The 27,009-nt window shown below is 53.9% G+C and overlaps 1 protein-coding gene across 1 annotated transcript; it reads left to right on the top strand.

The window, feature by feature from the left end:
• On the top strand, positions 1-27,009 carry SLC13A2 (solute carrier family 13 member 2). The gene is made up of 12 exons (XM_049636658.1): positions 1-533; positions 17,183-17,311; positions 18,120-18,256; positions 18,369-18,574; positions 19,618-19,798; positions 19,906-20,028; positions 22,262-22,480; positions 22,676-22,764; positions 23,048-23,169; positions 24,260-24,421; positions 25,067-25,204; positions 25,703-27,009. Exons 1-12 carry the CDS (start codon positions 432-434, stop codon positions 25,871-25,873), a joined length of 1,779 nt encoding a protein of 592 aa, XP_049492615.1. The 5' UTR covers positions 1-431; the 3' UTR covers positions 25,874-27,009.

Raw genomic sequence — 27,009 nt, forward strand, 5'->3', positions numbered from 1 at the left:
GAGAGTAAAAGGAGAGAGGGGAGGCTGGGCTGGGGAGGGCGCTGTGGGTCTTGCCCCTCCAAAGCGAGCTGTGGGGCTTCCCAGACACCCTTCCTTCTCCAGCCTCTCCTGAGGCAGCCCTCTGCCCAGAAGGGGTTAACTCTGGGCTTAACTTCTTGAAAGAACCTGAGGCTTTTATTCCTTGATCTTGCCTGCTCCCTTTCTTTGAAAAGTCTTCCTGATCTTTACACCTCCTGCAAGTCCCTCCTCCTTACTCTCACCTCCTGGACTCCAAAAACAGTCCGATTGCCAGAGCGGGTCAATGGTTAACACTCAGCCGGCTTTATATAAACTTGCCCCGGCCGGCCGGCCGCCTACCCGCTGCTGCGTTGCTCCTTCAGTTCCCTGGATCCCGGAGGCAGTGGCTTCAGCAGCCCTCGTGGGTCCACACCATGGCCACCTGCTGGCAGGGCCTGTGGGCCTATCGCTCCTACCTGATTGTGTTCTTGCTGCCTATTTTCCTGCTGCCTCTGCCCATCCTCGTCCCCACTAAGGTAAGGACTTGCGGTTCTGGGCACAGACAAGCTCCAAAAGGGTGGGGGGAGGGCATTCCGGGCCAGAGCTGGGCATCCTTAGGACCAGATAGCTCACTCATCACCCCCTATCCTGTGAGTGAGACTATGACCTGAGGCTGAGGGTGACGAGAGCAAAGGGGGCTTTTGCTTGGCACTCAGTGTAGTAGCCCAATGTTAATTGCTCAGGTGCACTTGAAATCTACCACCTTGGGAGACAGGAAGCCACTTCCACAAAGAGGGTGCAGGTGGCAGCAGATGGGGTTATCTGCCTCTGGGGTGCTCCCCCAGCCCTGGACTGGGCTCAGTGGGGCGGGAGAGAGGGGAAGAAGGGGAGTAGGAGGAAGCTGGCCTCAGGCAGTTTGTGCCATTAAGGGTGTAAGTAGAAAGAGAAAGAGCTCACCTGGATCCCAAGGGCTAAGTCAGCTGAGGGAGAGGAGTGGGAACTGGACGGACAGGACCCAACCAGTGGGCCCGTAGACCCCATACCCTGGATGGCGGGAGAGGTGCCACAGGGTCCTGCTGCCCTCCACCAGGCAGCAGGAGCCATAACTTGGGCTCCCATTTATTGGAGCCCCCACCACATGCCCTGTCCCGTGCACCCAGTGACCCTTCCTCTCATCTTTCCGTGCCCCCCTCCCCGCCGCCACCGCCCTCCGGCTTCCCTTCCTCTCATCTTAAGAGGTGGGTCTGACTGTCCCATTTTACAGATGGGAAAAGTGAGGTTAAGTCACTTACCTGCATCCCAAGGCAGATCCTGGTTTCACGGAGCTGGGAGATTATACACTTTGAGGACCGCCTTGTAAGGAAAAGTACATACAATTATAAATCTGAAATAATGGGGCTTTGGGAAGGGTCAGTTCAGGAGGGCCTTGAAGCTCAAGCTTCATAGCAGGTCACAGAGTTAGAAAGTGGCAGAGCTGGGGGTGTGGTCTAGCTAACTTCTCTCCACCCTGCTGCTTCCCAAAAGGCTCAGACAGAATCCAGCCTCTGGCCCCACCCCACAATCCCAGCACGGCCCATTGAGCTCTTTTGTTACGGATAGGGAAATCAAGGCAGGCTTTTTGTTCATGGTATCCCAAAGGGGTGAAGGACTGGGGATGTAGGGGCCCAGGAGTGGGCCCAGGACACTTGGTAAGTGATAAGGCCTGGCTGACCCTTGAGACAACTCTCATCTCGGGCCAAAGCCAGTGACATCTCTGTGCTGGGGACCCATCAGATGGGTTTTCAGACAGGTTAGGTCAAGTGTGCTAACCACAGGAGGAAGGACAAACAGGGACCATGATCCCCATTTTGCTCCCCAGGTAAGTACAGCCCAGAAAGACCCAGCAACTTGCCCAACGTCACACAGGGAAGCCTGAGTCAGAACTAGAAGCCAGGCCTCCTGGTGGGAGTGCTGTGTGTCAGAGCTCCCGTCTTCCCTGTGCTGCTCCCAGCCCTGCTGCCCGCCTCAGCCTCACAGACTATGTCCTGACTCAGACGAACTGTTCCTGGTGCTATCTATGGGGCCCAGCCCCTCCACTGGGGCCCTGGATACCAGCTCCTCTCAAGGACTTTGCTCCCATAATTATCCTCTCTCTCTCCTGCCTCATCAATGTCTCCCTCTCTGCCTAAGCTCTGCCATTAGCATACAAACAGGCTACACTATCACCTTAAAAACCAAACCCTCCTTGAATCCTACATCCCCCTTCAAAGGCCTGCTTTCTCTGACTCTCACAGCAGGCCTCAAAGCCTGTCTGCACCGCACCTGTCTTTCCTTAAGACAGCTCCAGTCTCAGGGGCACCTGGGTGGCTCAGTTGGTTAAGCGTCTGACGTCCGGCTCAGGTCATGATCTCACGGCCTGTGAGTTCGAGCCCTGCGTTGGGCCCTGTGCTGACAGCTCAAAGACTGGAGCCTGCTTCAGATTCTGTGTCTCCCTCTCTCTCTGCCCCTAACCCACTCACATTCTGTCTCTCTCAAAAATAAATAAATATTAAAAAAAATTTTTTTTTTTTAAAGACAGCTCCAGCCTCAGGGGCACCTGGGTGGCTCAGTCAGTTAAGCGTCCAACTTCGACTTAGGGCTTGATCTCACAGTTTGTGAGTTCGAGACCCGCGTCAGGCTCTGTGCTGACAGCTCGGAGCCTGGAGGCTGCTTTGGATTCTGTGTCTCCCTCTCTCTCTGCCCCTAACCCACTTATTCTCTCTCTCTCTTGCTCTCAAAAATAAATAAACATTAAAAAAAAAAAAAAAAAAGACAGCTCCAGTCTTCAAGACCCTACCTTCCAGAGGGTTCTCAAGGCCTGATTTTGTTGACACCTCCTGGCTTTCCTCTCCCTTGGCCACTTTTCCTGTCTCCCTCCCTGTTCTCACTCTCCCCCTAGATGACCTTTTGCTGTTTCACTGGGGAGACAGCTCCCCAATCTGCAGCCCCAGCCCTAACCTCTAAGCCCTTATTACTCAACTAACATTGGACTCTTGCTCCTGAATCTTTTCTTTTAAACAGCATATGCTTTTACACATCCAAAACAGAACCCTGATTGCTCATCTTTTCCAGCTGGCTCTTCCTGCAGCCTCACTCATCAAGAGTGGTTCGACTTCCTCTTTCGATGACATTCCTATTATTTTTTTTTTAAGGTTCTATTTTTAGCGGGGCACCTGGGTGACTCAGTCAGTGAAGCCGCCAACTTCGGCTCAAGGCATGATCTCACAGATCATGAGGTCGAGCCCCACGTCGGGCTCCGTGCTGACAGCTCAGAGCCTGGAGCCTGCTTCAGACTCTGTGCCTCCCTCTCTCTCTGCCCCTCCCCACTCACACTCTGTCTCTCAAAAATGAATACACATTAAAATATTTTTTTAAATTTATTTTTAAGTAATCTCATATTCAACATGGGGCTCAAACGCACAACCCCAAGATCAAGAGTTGCATGCTTTACTGAATGAGCCAGCCAGGTGCCCCTAGAGCCATCCCTGATTCCTCTTTTCCCTTCATTTCCACATGGCACCAGTGGGTCCTGTTGACTCGGTATCCACGAAATATTATTTTTTTTCTGAGAGAGAGAGAGAGGGGGCACAAGTGAGCAAGGCGCAGAGAGAGAATCCTAGAAGGGGCAGAGAGAGAGAGAGAGAGAAGAGAGAGAGAGGCGGAGCTCACTGGAAGTGGGGCTCAAGCTCACCCAGTATGCGACTCAAACCCATGAACCATGAGATCACGACCTGAGCCGAAGTCAGATGCTTAACACTGAGCCACCCTAGTGCCCCTCCGTGAAACATTCTGAATGGAATCACCTGTCACTGCCTCCACGCCAGTCCAGGCCGCCATATCTCTCCTCTTCCTGTTCCTCCCCAGACCATTCTTTACCCAGCCACTCACTACCCTGTGTAAGCCCTTACACAGGCTTCCTGTCAAACTTGAAACAGAACCCAAACCTCTTAGGGTTTAGAGGGTAGACCCCATGGTCCCCAAACCCTCATATCCTACCTCTCATTCACTCTTCTCCAGCCTCACCAGCTTTCTCTGGTCTCCTCAAATTGCTCATCTCCCCGCCTGGAATGTTCTTTCCCAGATGAGTGCTTCTCATTCCTTAGGTTTCAACCTAAATCCATGGCCTCAGAAAAAGCCGTCTCTGACTGCCGCCAGGTGTGCTCTATTACAAAACCCCATTGTTTTATTTAAAGGGCTTTCACCATCTGAAATGATACATTTGTTTCTGATTTATTTATTTATTTAAAGTTTGTCCATCTTGAGAGAGAGAGCATGAGCAGGGGAGACAGAGAGAGAGAGAGAGAGAGAGAGAGAGAGAGAAGGAGACAGAGAGGGAATCCTAAGCAGGCTCTGCACTGGCAGCACGGAGCCTGATGCAGGGCTCGAACCCATGAACCACAGAATCGTGACTTGAGCTGAAACCAAGCATCAGACACTTAATCAACTGAGCCACCCAGTCACCCCTGATGTATTTGTTTCTTTTCTATTTATTCTCTGACTCCCTATCCTAGAATGTAGGCTCCGTGAGGGCAGGGACTTTGTCTTTTTTCCTTGCCCAATCCCCAGTAGCTGGCACATAGTAGGTGCTCAACAAATATCTGCCAAATGAAGGCATGAATGTGGGCCAAGAGGACTCTTGAGTCCCTGCCATCTGCAGTGAGTGTCCAAGCTTACCCCTGGCCCCTGAAGTGGGAGGGCGGAGCCCCAGACTAGGCTCAGACTGGTGTCTATATTATAAAAGTTGACATTTATGGAGTAGTTCTTACGTGTTCGTCTTTATGCCAAGCACTTCAAAGCACTAATGCATTTATTTCTCGCAAAAACTTCTCAGTTACTGTGAGATTACTGCTATTATCTCATTTTACAGACATATAAATTGAGGCCCAGGTAGTCAAGTAATTTGTCTAACACCCCAGCTACAGAAAGGCAAGTCTAAACTGGAAGCTGGCCTTGGGGTCTCAGCCTGGGACTGTCCAGGGATACAGGGTGGTGGCCTCGTTGTAAGTCACCTCTTAAGCCATCTACCCTCACAGCCAGCCAGCCATCGGCCAATCCTTCCACTCTGGTGTAGTCAGGGATGTCTGAGCGCCTGCTCTGTGCTAGGGGTTCCTGAGAAGGAACACAGGGTTCTGTCTCAAGTTGCTATCAGTGTAGAGGAACATGTGTTCACCCAGAGGTACAGCCAGAAGGCTGAGGAGCTCAGAGGAGGGAAGAGATTCTTCCGAATGAGTCAGGGGAAAATCCAAAGCAGGTCGCATTTGAGTTGGGCCTTGAAGGCCGAGTGAGATTCCAACAGTCAGAGGCGTCCGTAGAGGGCAGGCCAGGTGGAGACAACTGCGGGAGCAAAGGTGTGGGGGCTGGAACAGTGGGGTGTGTTCGAGGGGGAGCAACAGAATCCTTGAAATGCTCATCACCCTCTGGTGGGACGAGCAGATGCTCGTTCCAGAGCAAGACAGGTCAAATCCTTCAGTGACTTTTCCAAAAGGCAAAACATGGGTTATGAATGAATCCAGTAGAAACTTCCTAGCCATAAGATCAGCCACCAGTGTGGGGACAGTGGGGCCTGGGGCTTCCTCACTGCTCCCCCAACCCTGTAATCAGACAGCAAAGAGGCCCTATCAGTGAGCCAGAAACCTTATGTCCATCCATTCATTCACGCGTTCATTCCCTCATTAGGGAACATGTACTATGTGGCAGGGACTATTTAGACGGTGGGGGATGGGAAGGCGGGGGGGAAGACACACCAAAGCATCTACTGTCCTTGTTGCAAAAACTGTAACGGACAGGCTGCTCTGGATAAGGTGGTCAAGGAAGGCCTCCCGGGGCAATGATATTTACCCTAGGACCTGAATGGCAAGTAACAGGCCAGCCAAACACAGCTCTGGGTGAAGAGCTGTCCAGGCAGGGCACGCGGTGCAAAAGCCCAAGGCCACGGGTGAGCTTGGCAAGGTGGAGGGATAAACAAAGGCCAGTGTGGCATGGGGAACAGAGTGAGGACAAGGTGGTATAAACTCACTTAGAGAGGCAGGGGGAGGTCAGCCAATGTCGTCAGCCCTGAAAGGCCAGGAGAAAGGAGTGAAGATTTTTAGGGCCAAAACGCAGGTGCCTGGCCCTGCCCCGGGACCCGATGGGACCATCTGTAAAAACAGTCTCCCAGAGGCACAATGTTTGCCCGAACAGAGCTTAGCTGAAATCCAGATTGTATGTACAGGAAGAACAGAGGGCAGAATTTCTTCATCTGAATCAGTTGCACTCCTAGAATACACGAACAGTACGTTGTGTATATGCATGCGTGAGCTTTAAAATCTGTGGAATTAGGGGCACCTGGGTGGCTCAGTCAGTTGAGTGTCTGACTTTGGCTCAGGTCATGATCTCACAGTTCGTGAGTTCAAGCCCTGCGTCGGGCTCTGTGCTGACAGCTCAGAGCCTGGAGCCTTCTTCGGATTCTGTGTCTCCCTCTCTCTCTGCCCTTCCCCTGCTCGTACTCTGCCTCTCTCTCTCTCTCTCTCAAAAATAAATAAAATATTAGAAAAAAAATTTTTTTAACCTGTGTAATTAAAACGCCCTTACTATAAGCTGTTCCTGAATCCCAGAGACAGAGCAGGACTCGGATGATTCACCCTAGGCATGAAGACCGTACAAGGAATTTGGACCTCAGTTCTGGGGCCCACCTCCATCTTCTGAGACTTCCTGGCTCTCGGTCAAGAAGGCAGAGTCCATGGAACAAAACAGGGGTTTGGGAGTCAGACGATGTGGGTCCAAATTCACTCTGTAGTATGAACAGCTGTTCACCTCACCAGCCCTCTCCCCCTAAGGGGCTGCCCTGAAGATAAAACGAAATAACCCGTGTACATAAAGTGCCCGTTACCCAGGGCTCAATAACGGGTGGTTCTCTGCGTCTGCCCCTTGTCTGAATTCCTAGCCCCTGGAAGACACAACTAGCCCCCGGCACTTTCTTTCTTTCTTTCTCTATTTATTTTTGAGAGAGAGAGAGACAGTGTGAGCAGAGGAGGGCAGAGAGAGAGGGAGACACAGAATCCGAAGCAGGCTCCAGGCTCTGAGCTGTCAGCACAGAGCCCGTCTCGGGGCTCGAACCCACAGACTGGGAGATCATGACCTGAGCCGAAGTCGGACACTTAACCGACTGAGCCACCCGGGCTCCCCTAGCCCCAGGCACTTCTTTTCCAGAGACGACTTCTGTTCACGTGAGCTGTTGTCCTCATGAGGGGGCCTCAGTGTTCCCACCTATGAAGTAGGAGGGCGAGGTGCAGCTGGTCACCCCCACGAGAGCTGTGAGGTGTAATCCCAAATTGTGGCCACCAGCAGTGCTGGGACTAGTTGGAGACAGGTTTTCTGGTCTCTGAGAGGCCTGGGAGGAGGATTAGAAGGACCCAGCCTCCAAGGCCAGGGGAATCCCTGGAAGACATCTCCCCGGCTTGGACTTTTTGCCCAAATGACCAAATTATGTCCATGCCTATCAGCACCTGCTCGGTGAAGGTCAAGGGTGGGAAAGCAAGGTAGAACCTTAACCAGGACAGTTTCCAGCAGCAAGGCCTGGGGCTGTGGTGGGGATCAAACCCACGGAGTGTGGGAGTGCTTTGCTCATAGCACTCCTGCCTGCTGTTTTGCTCTTCTGTGGACTCAGGCGGACCTGGCCCCAGCCCAGACTGTGAGGTCAGGACTCTTCCCCCAACAGTTTGTCTTCTCTGACACTCAGAGCCCCATTGTTTCCCCTCGGCCTCTTAGAACAGAAGATGATGTAACAAACTCATTCCCATTATGGTGCAGAAATAAACAAAGATCTCCCAAGTGAGATCAGGCAAAGGATAGGAAGGGAGTCAGCCACCATCGCTTGCTTTTAGCAGAGCCTCAAAGGTGGGCGGGAGGTGGGAATGGTTTAGAGTGGAAAAGGGGAGGCTTCAGGTCCGCCCTGACTGGAGGCTGTTGACAGGGAAAGCTGGACGGGGGCTGACAGACGCCGGACAGACGCCGGAGCGTCCGGTGTGATGGGTTAAGGATGAATATTTGGCTTTCACTGGTTGGTCCTGAGTTGGAAGTGGAGGTAGAGAGTGGGGGATGAGGGAAGCTGGCGGTCACTGAGCAAATCCAGACTGTTTGGGCCATTGTTGGAGACGTTGTGGTTGGGCTAGCCGGGCTGGTTGCTGCAGAGGTTTCAGGGCATATTTTTATATGTGGAGTGGCCATTGTCCACTTTGTATATTCAGCGTCTCAAAAATATTAGGCATGTAGCATGGACGGGCCTATTATTCCTGGAAAGAATATCACACGCCCCAGCCTACTCTGCACCTCCTTCCTCAACCCCCTTCAGCCTGTCTCCCCTCCTTGCGATCCCTGCCATGTATCTAGACACCCAGGACGAGCACCGGAGAGTTTTCTCCGCCCACTTCTTCTGCCCAAGCCACGAACCATCACCCAAACCCTGTCTTCTCCTAATATCTCCGGAGTCCATCCTTTCCCTCTTATCTTCACTGCTATGACCTGAGCCCCCGCCATCTGCCCACTGGACACGCAGCACGGCCTCTTGGAGCCTCCTGGGACCTCCTGGACTCCCATCCTGTGTCTTCTAATTCATTTGCCGCAATATAGCAGGTGTAATCTCTCCATTTTACTTATTTTGTTAAAAATTTTTTTATTTATATTTTTTTGAGAGAGAGGGTGTGCATGCATGAGCAAGGGCAGGGCGGAGAGAGAGGGAGAGAGAATCCCGAAGCTGGGCTCTATCCTGCCACTCTAGGATCATGACCTGAGCTGAAATCAAGAGTCGGACGCTCAACCGACAGCTGCTCAGGTGCCCTGCTCCCTGTTTTCATCTTTAGATGATTTATCTGTGTAGTTAGATGGCATACTGACATCGTACAAAATTCAGCAGTACCAAAGAGTGAAATGGAGAGGCCTTCAGCCCACTCTCTGCCCCAGTGCCCTTCCTGAGGGCAGTCTCAGTGGCCAACACGGTGTGCATCCTCCAGAGCAGGGACTCCTCATCCTTGGGAATCTGTGGGGAAAATTCAGGACGTCTGTGTACTTGGATAGAAAACAAAAACAAAAACAAAAAACCTGTATTTTATCATCAATAACCTAAAGAAAATTTACTTCTGTCATGAATGTAGATAACAAATCACAGTAGTGTTTGTTTGTTTTTACCATTTATTTATTTATTTAGAGAGAGAGAGACAGAGTGCAAGCTGGAGAGGGGTAGAGAGAGAGGGAGACACAGAATCCGAAACAGGCTCCAGGCTGTCAGCACAGAGCCCGACTCGGGGCTCGAACTCACCAACAGTGAGATCGTGACCCAAGCCGAAGTCGGATGCTCAACCGACTGAGCCACCCAGATGCCCCACAAACCACAATAGTATTAACCATGTCTTTGACTTTGCCACCGGTAGAAATCACAGATATTTTCACATTGCACTACAGCTGTTGCAGGTACCTTGAAATATTGTTTGTTAATCGTGACTTTGCAATTACAGTAGCTGTTAGCCAGTGAAGGTCTTGTTAGCTAAGAAAGAGTAACATATGTCATTATCTAGCCCATCTTTCATATTGCAATCACTGTATTTCAATGCAGTTCGTTTCCTTTCTGATTCTATGCGTTTTATTTAACGGATTTAAAAACATTATTCTTTTATTTTTTTAAGCTTATGTATTTATTTATTTATTTTGAGAGAGAGAGTGAGAGCGAGAGAGCACACATGCAAACAGGAGAGGGGCAGAGAGAGAGGGAGAGAATCCCAAGCAGGCCCCACACTGTCAGCACAGACCCCGACATGGGGCTCGATCCCATGAACCGTGAGATCCTGAGCTGAAATCAAGAGTCAGACGCTTAACTGACTGAGCCACCCACGCCCCCCTAAAAACATTATTCTGAGAAGGAGTTAGAAGACTTCATCAGGCTGCCAAGGAAAACTTGGTACAAAAAAATGGGCAAGAATTTCTGAATCAGAGATTTTCCCATGTATATACAAACACTTGTGCACATATTTTTAAAAATCACAAATGGTTGGGGCGCCTGGGTGGCTCAGTCGGTTAAGCATCCGACTTCAGCCCAGGTCATGATCCCACGCTTCGTAGGTTCGAGCCCCGTGTTGGGCTCTGTGCTGACAGCTCGGAGTCTGGAGCCTGCTTCAAATTCTCTCTCTCTCTCTCTCTCTCTCTCTCTCTCTCTGTCCCTCCCCTGCTTGTACTCTGTCTCTCAGTCTCCCAAGAATAAAGAAATACTTAAAAAAAAATTTTTTTTTAATCACAAATGGTAGCATCAGCGTAACCTGACCATGTCACTCTCTCCTCTTAAAACCCTTTAAGGGGCCCACTTTTTACCCCTGTCTTCCAGATAAAGTCCTAGATCTCCCTCAAGGCAGACAAGGCCTTTTCCAAGCATTACACCCCTCCAAGAATGCACTGAAATCTTTTATGCCTCATTCTGTTCCCTCTCTGCTTACTCCCTCACCTCAACACCATTTGCCCACCCGCCCACCAAACTCCTATTCATCCCTCAGTACCCGTTCAGTGTCCCCTCTGAGAGCCTTCCTCAGCCCAGACAGATGGAGGCTCTGGGAAGGGGGCCCCTTCTCCTCTGGGATCCCACTCTGATCTCTCCTTTGCCATGGTGCTTGGCAGGTGAGCACCAGTGCCTCACCTCCCTCCCCAGACCCGGGAGTGCTCCCTGCCAGCGGCATCCCTACTTACCGGGGGCAGAGGGGCAGTGGGAGTGATCCGCTGTGTGCCAACCCATCCCCCCTCCCTGGGTTAACCTTCAATCAGCAGGAGGAGTCAGTTGTGATACCTCTGAGACTACAGGCACATTCGCTGCTGCCCAACAACCACGGGCTGCTCTATGCCCATGACGGGTAAAGGCCGTGATGCCCTCAGGTCCCACACCTTGCCCACACCCCGGGTCCAGAGTCTGCCCTGGATTCTCTGGAAGTTGCATCTCCATTTGTGCCTCGTGCATCCACCCTGGTTACCCAGAAGCCCAGGAGCACGTTCATCTCCCAACGCCAACCCCACCATCTGCTCACTGTCATCTGTGGTCCTTTATGACATATACCTATGCATTCACATCCTTTATCCTTACGATTGCCCAGCGAGGTAGGTGTTTCCTTTATTCCCATTTGCAGATAAGGAGATAAATGTGCATACAGCTGGAAATGATCAATGTTGCTTGCAGAAAGAAAGAAAGAAAGAAAGAAAGAAAGAAAGAAAGAAAAGACAAAGGCTGAGAGAGGTTAAGTAACTTGCCCAAGGACACAGCCATAAAGCTGGGCCCGGACACACAGATTTTCTGACCTCTGACCTGTGTTTCCCATTACAAAAGAAGCGAGCCGCCATTCTTGGGGTTTGGAAGCCCTCTGAGCCTTATCTCTTCTATCCACACCCATCTGTGGCCCCACGGGCCAGCCCACATGGGGGCACTTGGAGTCCCTGAAGGCCAGGGCCAGGCCTGACTCACGTCTGTATCCCTAGTGCCTAATATTCATTCTCCATATAGTGTGTGTGTGTCCCCTCCATATAGGTGCCTGGTGGGGTGGGCAGAAACAGACTCAGGCTTTGTACTCCCTAGAGAGTACAGTCTGATGAAAAGGTTGAAGTTCATCAAGAAATTCATGAAACGAAGTGTTTCATTACAGACTGTGATGGGTGCTATGCAGGAGGTACAGGGGCCAGGTGTGTGAAAACGGGGACTATAACCGAGCCTGGAACCCTTGGAGGACTCTCTGAAAAAGGAATACTTGAGTTAAGATCTCAAGAGTAAGTAGACATCGACTAGGCAAAGTGGGGAGGGAAGAGAGGAAATTATGTGCAAAGGCCCTGTGGCTGCAGGGAGGATGGAATATTTGAGGAACTGGAGGAGGGCCAGTGTGGCTGGAGTGGAGAAGGAGAGGCTCAAATCAGCCCCGAACTTCTCCTGAGAGCAGCCGGATACTCTGAAGGGACTTTGTGTGTGTGTGTGTGTAACTATGAATTTTATTTTGTGGACATCTACTGTGGCATGCATCTGTACAAACCTTTCAGACAGTGTGAAGGGATTTGAGCTGCTTTGAGGTGAGAGTGCCTGTGTTGCAGGATTGGGGTGAATTAAACAGACTTGTGACTCGAGATCACTCTGCCTGCAGCAGGGAGAAGAGATTTCAGGGGCAAGAGAGGAAGAGAGGCAAATGAGGAGGTCTTGTAGGAGTCTTGGTGATGGATGCTGGGGCTTGGGCCAGGATGGTGGCCGAGAGCTGGAGAGAAGTCAGTGGGTACATTTGAGGCATAGAACCAGCAGGACTGTAGAGCCGGAGTGGAGAGGGGATCTGTCGAATGAGTGCCTGATGAAGGGTTTCCCCCCGAGGGGCTCCCGGTAGCAGCGACTCCCCAGAGGTTGAAGAGAACGGGGATCCAAACGGGATGCTTCCTGGGGCAGGTGTTGGGGTGACGCAAGCAGGAAAGGAGGGCTTCGCGCCCAGGCCAGCACCAGCCAACGAGCCAGGGGCGAGAGACGCGGAGGTGAAAAGCCTCACTCCCCGTCCTCGGGAGCCCATAGACGGATACTGAGAGAGGAGCAAATCCTCAGCCAAGGAACAGATCTGGGGAACCCCTCCCCTACTGGTCTGCGCAAGGTAGTGACTGAGGCAGGAAAAAGCACTTGCTGCCAGAAACAAACTCTTCCCTGGTGGTATCTGAGCTCCAGGAGGGCCACCTTGGACAGCAGCACCTGCTGTGACTATGACAAAGGCATGCACAGTGCTTGCCGCAGCCTGAGGAGCTGCCGGTGGCCAGAGCGTCCCGGTCCCATGCCACAGGTGGCCATCTGAGCTTGGCCAGCCCAGGTTCCTTCCTCACCTCTCAGTGCCACTGCCCCGCGGAGATGAGAGGAGGAAAAGAGAGAGAACATATGCAGAGCGCCCACCCGACCTCCCCACCCTCCATCAGTTCCTCACTCTGGCTCCCACCACATTGCTGGGACTAGTAGAGACCCCTGCTCCCGCCCAGAGAGTAATTCCACACAGAGATGGACCTAGAAGTTTGGAAAACTCCCAAGGAGATTCAGGGAAGCCCCAATACTTGCTGCTAGGTAAATTTTTTGTTCTTTGCCTTAGGGTGGGGATGTAACTGGGTCCCAGGTGTGCAAGAGCACCCGGCTCCGGGGCTGCAAACAGACCAGGTTGGGTGACTCGCTGCTGGCAAAATCCAAAGGCAGAGGGACAGGGGCGCCTGGGCGGCTCAACCGGTTAAGCATCGGACTTGGCCTCAGGTCGTGATCTTGCAGTTCGTGAATTCAAGCCCCGTGTCAGGCTCTGTGCTGACAGCTTGGAGCCTGGAGCCTGTTTCGGGTTCTGTGTCTCCCTCTCTCTCTCTCTCTCTCTCTCTCTGCCCCTCCCCTGCTCACACTCTGTCTGTCTCAAAAAATAAATAAACATTAAAAAAAAAAAACCCACAAAACACAGAGGCAGAGGGATGAGTGCAGGTGAAACAAGAAAGGAATTAATTTCAGTGAGGCCACCACCCGGAAGACAGTGGACTAACATCTCAAAGATCTCCTCCAGGTGCTGAAAATACTTCCAGGTTTATATAAGGAAAATGTGGGACAAAGGTCGGTGGGTATGTTCGGGTGGGCAGGGAAGGTCAGGTCAATCACTTTCTTGGGGTCAATCACATGAGGTCTTGCTGGTGTCAGGGCTTTCCTTGTTGCTGGGCGGGGCGGGGCGGGGGGCAGTTTTGGTCTTCATCACGGGATGCTTTGCCACTTAAGTCTTTTGCCTGAGCTAAGAGATACGCTGGAAAAAATAATTTCATCAGTTAGAAAGTACAGATTGAGGTCAAAATGGAGGAGGCTGAAAACCTCTCTCAGGGATTCTAACCCATTTCTGAGTTATGAATACCTTTGGCTATCTAGTAAACACTATGTACTCTTCTCAGAATATTGCTTTAAAATGCACAAAATAGGGGCGCCTGGGTGGCTCAGTCGGTTAAACATCTGACTCTTGACTTCAGCTCAGGTCATGGTCTCACGGTTCGTGGGTTCGAGCCCCACCTCCAGCTCTGTGCTGACAGTGCTGAGACTGCTTGGGATTCTCTCTCTCCCTCTCTCTGCCCCTTCCCCACTCGCGTTGTCTGTCTCTCTCAAAATAAACAAATAGAAGCTTTAAGTAATAAAGTGAAATGCACAAAATAAAACGTATAGGATTATAAAGGAAACCAATTACGTTGGAATACAGTAATGAAAACATGAAAAAAACATCGCAATTCAGAAATATAGGTGATTATTAATGCATTAAGCTTCTAGTGTTGGTGTAACTACTATAATTTCAAAACCAGTGATGGACATAAACACTCTTTTGAGATAACAGCAACAAGCGATCTGTGCATGTATCCGATGGCTGGCAGCCACGATCGGGCCTGTGACAAAATCACCAATCACCGTGGCTTTGCCGCCTACGTTTGGAACTTAGATGTTAGCGCAAAGATGAAATACCTTTCCTTCAAATTCCTTGGGACTCCATGCCCCAGTTAAGAATCCTATGACCCAGGAAGAACAGGTCAGCAAATTATGCCACATCCAGACAAGGCTGCCCATAAGGGTAAGATGGAGACACAGGGCCAGGGCCACCAGGGCCACAGAAGGCTTCTGGAGAGAACTTTGAAACCGGTTTGGGGTTTGATCCAGAGATGATAGACGTGTGAGGAGGAGGAGGGGGAGGAGGGGAAGAGATGTAAAGGGTTAAGGGAGCCAGAGACTGAACACGCTGGAGCGTGGTGGGCAGGGCTTCACTATTAACAACTCTTTGCGGTCTCAGAAGAGAAGGAACTTGCCTGGAGCTTGATGACAGGAAGTGGCAGGCCCCCAGGAAGATAGTTCTCTCTCTCTTTCTCTCTCTCTCTTTTTTTTTAATGTTTACTTATTTTTCGGGGGGGGGGGGGCGGGGGAGGGCAGAGAGACAGGGAGAGAGAGAGAATCCCAGGCGGGCTCTGCGCTGTCCGCGTAGACCCCAACACAGGACTCGAACTCATGAACCTTGAGAATGTGACCTGAGCCGAAACCAAGAGTCAGATATTCAGTTGACTGAGCCACCCAGGCGCCCCTGGAAGATAGTTGTTTGAATTCAGAGCCCCAGATCACCCCCATACACCCCACTAGTCACAGTGAACCTGAGGCTGGGGGACACCCTGTGACTGTGAGGGACCGAGCTCAGGGTAGAAGGCAAAAGCTGAGGCTCAAGACCCAGATGGCCTGGCTTCTTCACTTGCTAGCGTGTGACGCTGAGACGTTTACTTCGTTTATTTGTGCCTTCGTTTCTTCATCTGTGGAATGGGAACAAGAGTCATTACCTCCCAGAGCAACTAAACTCGACAATCCTCTGAAGCATGGAGGGCGCGGAGCCTGGCACGCAGTAGTCCTGGGGATGCTTCTGCTGTCGTTAGCAGCACTTTCTTCTTGCATCAGCAGTGATCATCTACCCCAGCCCCCTCCTTGTCTCTGGCCAGAGAATTCCCAGGGGGCTGGGGGAGGGGGGACACCAGGGTCCAGAGGGGCTGGCCTGCCCTTAGCCCCAGGGGAGGATGAGTAACCTCCCCTGCAATCCTTGCAAGTGAGAAAGTGCTTGAGGAACAGCAGCTTCAGCAAAACAGGCCTCCTGGGGGGGGGGGGGGGGCGGGTCTCTGGGCGAAGGTCAAGGTGGCCCCACCCCTGGGGCCCAAGAGTTCATGTCCAGGGTGAGGAGAGATGGTGGAAATTTCATGATGAGAAAGTGAGCCTGGCATCACCTGGCCCTGCAGCTGTGTGCTGTTCCAGTCGAGGGGTGCCCTCTCCCTGGGACACTGGGGAAACGCTCTTGGAATCCTGCAATCTAGATACTTTGCCTGGGTCTTCCCTGCTCTGCTCCGCCCCAGTTCTGTGACCTTGAAGAGCCACTTACCTTCTCAAGTTCTCTGTAACCTGGGACCACCACACCCACCTTAATGGCTGTTTGAGTTTCTTGTAACCACAGGTAGGAAAACACCCAGCTCCTAAGAGTTGCTCAATAAACAGCAGCTTCCTCTTCCCCCTGGCTACCGCCAGGGACCCTTCCCAAACTTAGGGTACTACGGGCATGAGGTACTAAGGGGTGAGGACGGCCTGCGCCAGGTGGAGAAAACAAGAGGGCCAGGGACAGCTGAGACAGGTCAGAGAAGAGGGGCCTCCCAGCCCACTGTCCCAGCACGCAGCTCCTTGCTTCTGAACACAGCCCCTTGCCTCCACCCACAGAGCCAGCTGGTGCCCCGGGGGAGCCTTGGATGTGCACACCTGCTCCCCTGGAGGCTTCCATGTCACTGGGGCCCCAGGACGCCGGGGCCGGCTGTCTGACTTCCATTTCTGCTCCAGGTCCCCTCCCACGTCTGAGGCCAGCCCCCTCTAGACCTGGGGGCCCTGTCAGAGAAAGGAGAGCCTCTGGTACCCAAAGGCTTGCAAAACCGTGTCTCAGGGTTTACCCCTCCCACCATCTCCCTGCACAACTCGGGGATGGGGGAACCTTTCACGTCTTCAATAAATGTGAATGGCACCCCCTGGAAATGTGCGATGCAGTGGTCAGGCCAGGCTTGCTCCCACTATTCCAAAACTTCCCAGTGATTCAGTCTTTCAGAAAAAATTTGCTCTGAAGCCTGCTGGGGGTTCTGAGCTCCAAGCACCTAGATGCGGCAAAATGGAGTCTGTCCTCACGGAGCTCACCTTCTGGGAGAGGGAACAAAAATGCATTACATCGTCATACAAATATATTCTTACAGGCTCTGACAAAGCCAGGGAAGGCCGAGGTGCCAGGCTGGAGTCCACACTGGCCAGGCCCCGGGTCTTTTCTAGATGAGCCCCATCTCCTCCGGGGGATCCTCACTTTGGCCCACCGCAGTGCCCTCGGGCTGAGTGGGGCTTGATACCCAAATCTAGACTCTCCATTATGGCTGGATCATAATGCCTAGCCTCCTCAAGGTCAAAGACAAGGTGGTGAGTGCCTTGCTTTGTTTTTTATTTCCGTTTTGAAATGGGACTTAGACTCTGTTATCAATGACTGTGGGTTTCACACGCTCTCACTCCGCTGTTACAAATGGCCTGTTTTCTCTGGGGGCAGGAGGTGACGTGGCTCCGGGACACAGGCCTGCCCCAGCAACAGCTCTGCCACCCCTCTCCCGCCCACAGGAAGCCTACTGTGCCTACTCCATCATCCTCATGGCGCTCTTCTGGTGCACCGAGGCTCTGCCCCTGGCTGTCACCGCCCTCTTCCCCATCATCCTGTACCCCATGATGGGCATAATGGATGCCTCCGAGGTAAGCCTCCCCCCTTTCCCAAGAGGAAAGGCTCCCGGTATGGAGGGGGTCTGCTCTAAAACACTGGTGAAGGAAGAAGACTCCTCACAGGCAGGGCACACGGAAGAGGGGTCCTCGCCTCTGCTTGGCAGGTCAGGGAGCACTAAAGGAGGAGTCAGCTAGAAGATGCAGGGGAGCAGGGGGGGCGTGCGTTCTAGAAGTGCATGGTTGGTGTTGAGAGCTAATTCAAAGCGGGCCAGGTGTAGGCCAGGGAGGTGGAAAGGCCTGGTGACCCAGGAAAAGGGGCCTTGAAAGTCAGCTAAAGAACTTGTATTTTCTGGGTTCAGTGACCCTGAAACATGAGCGTGTGTCAGGATCACCCTCGGGGCTGGTTGAAACAGATTGCTGGGCCCTACCCCCCAGAGTTTCTGATTCAGTGGATCTGGGGCAGGGCCTGAGCATTTCGTTCCTCGCAAGCTCCAGGTTGGTGATGATGCCAGCTTATGGACCACACTTTGAGAACCACTGCCGTAGTTTCCAGAATCCGCACTAAATTCTCTAGCTCCTAGTCAATGGCTTGAAACATGACTGGGATCAGGCTAGATTACCTCGCACTCGTTCCTGAGGGGAGAAAGAAGGAGTTTGGCAGGAAGAGAGGAACCTGGTTAACATTAAATGGAAGATGATCCAAAGACCATTTCCATTTGGTTCCGAGAGCCCAGAGACCAACCCCTGTTTGTGGGAATGTCAGTGACTGTAGCTTCTGCCCAGGGGCACAGGGGCACAGGGGGAGACCCCTTCCTGCCTCTCAGCTGTCCCTGCCTGCCAGGTGTGCATCGAGTACTTTAAGGACACCAACATCCTGTTCGTCGGGGGTTTGCTCGTGGCCATCGCTGTGGAGCACTGGAATCTGCACAAACGCATTGCCCTCTGCGTGCTCCTCATCATCGGGGTGCGGCCTGCCCTGTGAGTGCTCACCAACCAGGACTGGGGAACCTGGAGCGGGTGGTGTGCTGGGTATCCAGTCCCCGCAGGGACACTGGAATACCAGCCAGTGTGTCCGTCTGTCTGTCCCTAGGCTGCTGTTGGGCTTCATGTTGGTCACGGCCTTCCTGTCCATGTGGATCAGCAACACAGCCACCACGGCCATGATGGTGCCCATCGCACATGCTGTTCTGGAACAGCTGTACAAGACGCCCACAGGCAAGGATGTAGAGGAGGGCAGCGACAACCCCACCTTTGAGCTCCAGGAACCAAGTCCCCAGAAGGACGTGACCAAGCTTGGTGAGAAGGATGAGGCTCGACCCTGCCCCGCCCCCACCCCCGGCCCTTGGGGAGGGTCTGAGATGATGTCCACGACAGGGGTGGTCATCTTGGAGCCCCCAGGGAGACAAAAGGGAGGCAAGATGTACAGTGACCAACTTGTCCTGGTTTGCCCAAGACTGTCTTAGTTTTAAAACAAAAAGTCCCACGGGGCACCCGGGTGGCTCAGTCGGTTGAGCGTCCACCTCTTGATTTCGGCTCAGGTCATGAGCTCAGGGTCATGGGATCTCACACCGAGTCAGGATCCGCTGTGCGTGGAGCCTGTTTGGGATTCTCTCTCTTCCTCTCTCTCTCCCCCTCCCCTGCTCACAGGGATTCTCTCTCTTCCTCTCTCTCTCTCAAAATAAATAATAAACACTTTTAAAAAATAAAATCATAAAAAATGTTTTGAAGTCCCATGTTCTGGGACGCCCGGCTGGCTCAGTCGGTTAAGCATACAATTTCGGCTCAGGTCATGATCTCACAGTTCACGGGCTCGAGCCTCGAGTCGGGCTCTGTGCTGGCAGCTCAGAGCCTGGAGCCTGTTTCGGATTCCGTTGTCTCCCTCCCTCTGCCCCTTCCCCCACTCATCCTGTGTCTCTCACTGTCTCTCAAACATGAATAAACGTAAAAAAAAAAAAAAAAAAAAGTCCCATGTTCTGAGAATCCCTTCAGTCCTGGGCAAACCAAGATGCTGGGTCACCCTGGGAGGCAGGGAGCCAGAGTCTGGGTGGGCCATCAGGGATCCAGGCTCCGTTCGTCCTGTTTGAATAGTCCTCTTCCATTCTCTGTGTCTCCATCTCCCTCTGTCAAGAGAGAGTTTGGGCCAGATGGTGTCTGAGGACCCACCCGGCCTGAGCCTCCCTTGCAGACCTGGACGCACCCCTGCCCGCTCCCCTCACCCGGGGGGGGGTGGGTCTCAGCTGTCCACTGACAAGGCCCCCGGAGGCTGCGGAACACTCCGGCCATGCTCCCCAGAGGTGGCCCTGCGCCCACCCCCCACCGAAGCTCTCCCTCGTTCCCAGATAATGGGCAGGTGCACCCTGTCCCGCCTGCTTCTTCAGAGCCGAAGGCACAGAAGGACAGGCAGCGGGTCCGCTTTAGCCAGGGCATGAGCCTGTGTGTGTGCTACTCGGCCAGCATCGGGGGCATCGCCACGCTCACCGGCACCACCCCCAACCTGGTGCTGCAAGGCCAGGTCAACTCGTGAGTGACTGGGGCTGGGGGGTGGGGCACCTGCCCTTCCCCAGGGAGGCCGCTGGGGCCGGCCGGTCAGCGGGCAGGGTCACGCAGCAGCCCGTATCCCCCTTCAGGCTCTTCCCCGAAAACGGCAACGTGGTGAACTTCGCCTCCTGGTTCGGCTTTGCCTTCCCCACCATGGTCATCTTGCTGCTGCTTGCCTGGCTGTGGCTGCAGGTGCTCTTCCTGGGGTTCAAGTAAGTGGTGGACTGAACGAAAGAAGCCCGGGCGCCCGCCCTTACCCTCTGGGAGCTTCCCGTTGGGTAACCAGGTGGCTGGCCACTGTGACAGAGGATATAATGCCCTCCCAAGGCCTATGTACCTAGCATCCCCATTTGAGGGGCTTACTGGATGGAGAGTATGACCCCATTTAGCAGATGAGCAAACGGAGGCTCGAGGGGCGGTATTCAACTAGATTTGTCCATGCTGACATTGAAAACCAGGTCTCCCGATGCCCAGGCCAGATCCATCCCATAAGGCTCCACCGTCCTTTGGTAAATGCTTGAGTGCACCGTGAACACGGCCACTTACAAAAGCATTTGTTGCGGTCTACTTACATCTGGCCCCGTATTAGGCACGGAGAATGCTAGAGGACATTAGGCACGGGCCCTGTCCTTGGAGCTCACCATCCCATGGGTGATGGTATGGCAGGGGCCGTGACAGAAGGAAGTCCGGGGGCTGCAGGAACACGGCCCAGGATAGTGGAGATGCCAGAAGGCCCCCGGAGGACATGCTGACCGAAGTGAGTCTTGTAGAACTAGAAGCCAGCCAGGTGGAGAATGGGGTGAAGACATTCCAGGCAGCAGGAACAGCTTGTGCATAGGTACAGAGGCAAGAAAGACCATGTGTTTGGGAAAACTCTAGTTTTGTTTGGTTGAAACGTAAAGAGCAAAACGGAATATTAGGAGTTGAAGCTGGAGAAGCAGGCAGGGGAAGATTATGGAGGATCCTGTGTGCCACATAAACGGTTTGGACCTTGCCCTTGAGGCCAAGAGTAGTAAATAGGCTTTATTCTTACTTCCAACCCTGGGTTACTGGTAGTGACTAGAAGTCTGAGTTGAAAATCTTGTGAGACCTTGGGGCACCTGCGTGGCCCAGTCGGTTGAGCGTCCGACTTCAGGTTGGCTCAGGTCATGATCTCGCAGTTCCCCGGTTTGAGCTTTCGAGCCCCACATTAGGCTCACTGCTGTCAGCCTGTCAGCACAGAGCCCGCTTCAGATCCTCCGTCCTCCTCTCTCTGCCCCCCAACTTGTGATCTCCTCCAAATAAATAAATATTTTTTAAAAAGAAAAGAAAAGAAAACCTTGTGAATGTGAGACCTTGCTAGAGCTCAGTTGGAATTGAGTCTGGGATTGACTGGTGATGTCTGCTACGAGTACAGGCTAGGAGTAGTGATATGAATGGTATTGTGGTATGAGTTGTTATTTGCCCTTCCTGTCCAGGTGGTGGTGGGGAGGGAGGGAAGTAAGGGGGGAGGGACATTGAACGTTTTTTGGTTTTATTTTTAAATGTTTATTTGTTTTTGAGAGAGAGAAAAACAGAATGCAAGCAGGGGAGGGGCAGAGAGAGAGGGCGACACAGAATCCCAAGCAGGCTCTAGGCTCTGAGTTCTCAGCACAGAGCCCAGGGTGGGGCTCGAACTCACACACCACGAGATCATGACTTGAGCTGAAGTCGAATGCTTAACACCCAGGCTCCCGACACATTGAAAGTTTTTAAGTATTGCTGCTGTCCTTTGGAAAATTCGCTTGGGCAGGTGCAAGGAGGCTGGGTTGAGGCTGGGCACTGGTACAAGGCGAGGTGTAGTCAAAGAGACCAGCATATGCAAGGCACCACAGGGGATTCAAAGATGTGTGAATTGTGGTCTTTGCCATTGAGGAACGCACAGTCCCTCGGGGAGTTGAGATTTGCCCAAGAGAAAAGTTAGAAATAAACCTGAGTGAAGCAAGGGGCACACAGGAGTGAGTGGCAGCCTCTGTGCCTCTAAGAGTGATGTTGGTGGGGCTCAGGCTGGCAGGAGTTGGATGCCCAGAAGCAGGTAGGAGAGGGAGGGGAGGGTTTCCCGAAAGGCTGTCGGAAGAGGGGAGGGTGATCTGGAGTCAGAAGGAACCGTGGGGTCCAGGCCTCTAGATCCACCTCACTCTGAGCAAAGGACGGCTTAGCACAAGAGAATTTCTGGAGGGACAGGGAGTCAATGGGGCAGATGGAGAGACCTGTCCCTGGAGCCCCAGCCTTGCCTCTGCTAAGAACCGTGACGCCCTGAGAGTCTTCTACTCTTCTTCCAGAACCTTGGGTGGGTCCAAGGCCTTCGTGTGGCAACACTGAGGTGGTCTTGGCAGTATAACACAGGCACTCAGAACCCCTTGCTTCCCCTGCCTGGTGTGGGGCCCTCAAGAACTGCCCCCCCCCCCCCCCGCCTCCTGCCTGCAGCTTCCTGAAGAACTTTGGCTTTGGTGGACACCAGCGGGAGCAAGAGCAGGCAGCCTTCCACATCATCCAAACAGAACACAAGCTACTGGGCCCCATGAGCTTTGCAGAGAAGGCTGTCTCTGTCCTCTTTGTCATCTTGGTGGTGCTGTGGTTCACTCGGGAGCCCGGCTTTTTCCTTGGCTGGGGCAACCTGGCTTTTCCCGACAAGGATGGGAAAAGGTGAGCATTCTGGGGGAGACAGGGAATCCTTCTGGGGCTCACCTCCTGGTGCCGACCAGGAGGTAACACGGTGGAGAGGACGTGTCAAGAGGACTTGGCACGTCTGTGGGGGGGGGCTCCTCTCCACCGCCTTTCCACCCGATGACCCTGAGCAGACCTGAGCCACTAAGCCTGCCCTGCTTGCCCTGCCCACAGCATGGCGTCCGATGGGACAGTGGCCATCTTCATTGGCATAATTATGTTCTTGGTGCCCTCCAAGATCCCAGGGCTGACTCAAGATCCAGGTAAGAACCTGGACTGGGGCAGGGAAGGGGCTCTGGGCAGCCTCTGCCTTCTGTCATGAAATGTGCCTTCAACCACACTTGACAGGAGTGGTAAAAGCCCAGAGAAGTGGGGATGAGTTGCCAAGGGTGCAGGAGCTCAGGGGCAAAGTAAGGATGTTGCCGAACTGAGGGTCCCTCTCCCACGTGCATTAAACTCAGATAGGGACCCAGAGAGAGACCCAAGTGGAGGGGAGGGAAAACCTGTTGGCCCTTGGTGACCCATCCTCCTCTGCCTGGGAAATAGACAAACCAGGGAGGCTGAAGGCCCCTCCTGCCCTCCTCAACTGGAAGACAGTGAATGAGAAGATGCCCTGGAATATCGTCTTCCTTCTGGGTGGTGGCTTTGCCCTGGCCAAGGGCAGTGAGGTGAGAAACACCTGCCCTCCCCCCAGACTGTTTGAGGGAGACCCTGGCACAGGGAAAGAGGTGCCCTGCTTCTATCCCACATGGGGGAGACCTGATCCCCACTAAGGAGCCTCCTCGTAGGCAGAGTCTTTGCAGCAGCTGGAGCGACAGGTCAGAGCCCCGGCTAAGAGAGGCGGCGGAAACACAAGCCACAGGCACCTCTCCTTGTTCGGGTTCTCAAAGCCAAAGGGAAGGCAGCCTTCTCTGCAAGGCAGGGACTGTTCTCAGCAACCACCAGACAGAGGATGCAATAGCTTTAGCACCAGGGAGTAGCGAGCATTGGGTGGACACGGTTGACCCACTGGGGCCACCAGGGGGCGCCATGATCACACCCAGCCAGGCTTTGGGGATCAGGCCATCATTCATTCTCCAGAGCCTCCATCCAAGAGGGAAATCCCTGAACCTGTGCCCCTGGGCCTCAGTGTTCTGGCTAAGCTCATTCAGTGCGCAGACAGGAGGCAGCTTCCCCGGGTCGGAGAGTGGTGCCAGGGACTCCTGGATCTCAGGTTGTTAGTTCAAGGGGCCAAGCACTGTGCTGGGGGCTGGGTGGGCAGCATTGTAGGAGATAAAGTCCCAGCTCCCTGGGACTCACAGTCTGGTATTACAGATGTGGACAGGGAAAGACCTTGGAGCCCTTATGACTCTGTGGACTGTCCCCATTCTTCTGTCAGCCTCTTGCCCAGCCTTTATAGCAAGGGCCCTTCCCCCTTCTCTCTCCTGCCAACCTGCTGGGCTGGAGGAGGCAGGGAGAGGGCTGAAGATGGCCGGGGAGCTCCTAAGAGAGGTTGGGAGAGCGGGAGTAAGTGGAGTTAAAGGTCTTTCCTCCCACCAGGCCCCCTGTTTCCCAAGAAGGCCCTTTGGCCCCCTCTCCTAGCTTCTCATCTGACCCTTCTCCCTACATCCAAATGTTCTTCAAAATCACTTTGAGGGCACCTCCTGGTTCTGCCCGGGTTTTACCTTCCTTCCCAAGCTGCCCTGACTCTGAAGACTCTAGAGAGGTCTCTCTAGAGAACCTCAACCTCTCACACAGAGAACCTCTCCTCTGCCACAGAAATCAGGACTGTCCGAGTGGCTGGGGGACAAGCTGACCCCGCTACAGAATGTGCCACCTCCCGCCATTGCCTTCATCCTCTGCCTGCTGATTGCCACCTTCACTGAGTGCACCAGCAACGTGGCCACCACCACACTTTTCCTGCCCATTCTGGCCTCCATGGTGAGCTGGTCCTGCAGACACACTTCCTCCAGGCAGCCCTCCTGCCCACCCCACCCCACCCAGGGGCCCCACCTGCGGGTTGGAGTGACCTGTCTGCACCTCCTCTCATTTCCGGAAGAAGACCCCTGAGCGGCCGCCCTTCCCCAGACTTTTCAGCTACCTCGGGCCACAAGGCCCTCTGGCCCCTGACTCACTCCATCCCTGGTGACGTTACCCCTTGAGTATCCTGATGGGCCTCACTGGTGGCCTCGCCCACCTTCCGGGCCCAGCCCCTGTTCTGGTCAGTCCTGAGGTGACAGGTTGAAATTACTCCCTGGAGCGTCCCCAGCCCCTTCCTCCCCTGGCGCGTTCCTGCAGCCTTTGATGACACCCCAGAGCCCCTTTGAGATCCGTTTTATGGGCCCCTCCCCTCACCACGCCCCGCTGGGCAGGGCCGCACACTCATCCCCTCCAGAGAGGTCAAGGGGCCCTTCCCAGGTCACCAGTGCCTTCTGGCAGAAGTGGTGGGGTTCATGGCCAGAGTCTATGTTGTTGGGGGGCGGGGAAGGTTGTCCCCCAGAGGGAGGAAGGGGGAGAATTGGGGGCCACGTCTTCCTCTCTGGGATGAGGACTGGGATCAGTTCTGTCCACTGTCTCCCCGTCCAGGCCCAGGCCATCTGCCTCCACCCTCTCTATGTCATGCTCCCCTGCACGCTGTCTGCCTCCCTGGCCTTCATGCTGCCTGTGGCCACCCCACCCAACGCCATAGTCTTCTCTTTCGGAGGCCTCAAAGTGTCTGATATGGTGAGTAGCAGTGGGACCTGAGTGCTTCAGTGCTCCTTTCTGCTCTGTCCTCCCTTCTTGGTGGACCACAAAGAAGCCTAAAGCCACTGAGATTCTCAGCGTTAAGAGCAAAGCCTGTGCAGGCTGGGGGACAGCAGGAGGGTTGTGCCATGATCCCCAGCTGGAGCATCTTCAGACCCTGCCAACCACGTGAGAGGGAGAGGAGGGGGTGAGGAATTTAGGGAAGGCTCCCAGGTGCTAGGGCACCTGTACCCGGGGAGAAGGACTCGAACGAAGCCCAAGGCCCTGAACTCTCAGGAAGGGCTTCCTTTTCCCTTCTTAGCACCGGGATTAAAGCAAGAGGGAGGGGGTGCTGCCTGGTGCTGCGGGTCAGACCCACAGGCAGACTTCCGGGGAGAGTGTTGTGGTAAGAGAGCTCTTGAGCACCCGTGAACACCAAGGGCTGGGTACTGGCCCGGCTCAGCAACGGGTCGCTCAGACTGGCTCTCCTCGCACCAGGCCCGAACGGGATTCCTGCTCAACATCATCGGAGTGCTGGTCATCACGCTGGCCATCAACAGCTGGAGCTTCCCCATCTTCAGCCTGTACACCTTCCCCTCCTGGGCCTACTCCAACACCACAGCCAACTGCATGGTCAACCAGGCAAACACCACAACACCTCGCCCCTAGACCAGGGTATCACCTGGCCAAGACCAGGAAGACCCACCTGTTGTCATTCCTCTGAGCCAGGACGGGACACCGGGGCTCCAGGCCAAGCCCTGAGAGAAAGGCACATATATACAGAACCTCGCGTGTGTCTGTAAGGAAGGGATGGGAGTGCTCTGCCCTGTGTACCTGAGGATAATGTGTATATATATATATGGATGGATGTGAGTGTGTATGTGAGGATGGTGTGTCACGTGAGGATGCCTGAGAGGGGTTTCTTGTATGTGCACACGATCCTCGGTGTGTATGTTTCGCAGTGTGTGCACGTGTGAGCTCACAGACCATGCGACCTGCCCTCTCTAGCACTCCGGGTCCTTGTCTCCCCTGCTGGGTGGGTGCCCAGACCCCTTTGCACTGTATTTATTGAAACTTGGGGTTGGGGCAGCCTGGGGAGCGGCATCTACCAGCAGTTGCCATGGCAACAGCCTCTGGGACCAGCCCGGCCACTGAGGTCTCCCCAGCGTCTCAGGTTTGGGGGGAGGGTTGGAATATTAGCCCCATTAAAGTCTTTTTCGGTAGAATCCGGGCTGGTTCTTCATGACACTTTCCAGGGCTGGTCCACAGCATGGTTCAAGCCTCAGGTTGAGGAGTACGTGCGGTGGGAGGGGACTTGGCCCCCGTCCTGTATGGTGGCCCCCTCGGCACCCCTCCCACTCGAGGAAGAAGGTAATGGCCAGGAACCCCTGCCAAGGCCGATTGGAGTGGGCGCAGCCACCCAGGAAAGCAGCACTGACATCACCAGCCCCGGCTAATTGGGAGCGGCCAGTCCCTGCGTGTCTTTGGGGAAACCAGCCTCCCCGTTCCCAGAGCACTCCCTGGGCATTTACATAAAACTGTCTGCCTCTGCCAATTCCTCACCGACCCTTCCTCCAGCTTGAAAAACCAGTCCCACCAGACTAGGGAAGGCAGACTGACCCATGCTAGGTGTCCAGAAAGAGGGACCCTCACCCAGAAAGGCAGCCTGCAGCAAGAAGGACGAAAGTGAGACTCACAGGAACAGGTTCGAAACTGGCATGGCCTTCGGAGTGCAGGACCAGGCAACACTCTGGATCATTCTGCCTCCCTGCCTCACCTCCGACCCTCCTCTGCTCCCCGCCCCC

This window comes from Panthera uncia, chromosome E1 (assembly GCF_023721935.1).
Source record: "Panthera uncia isolate 11264 chromosome E1, Puncia_PCG_1.0, whole genome shotgun sequence".
NCBI classification, from domain to species: domain Eukaryota; kingdom Metazoa; phylum Chordata; class Mammalia; order Carnivora; family Felidae; genus Panthera; species Panthera uncia.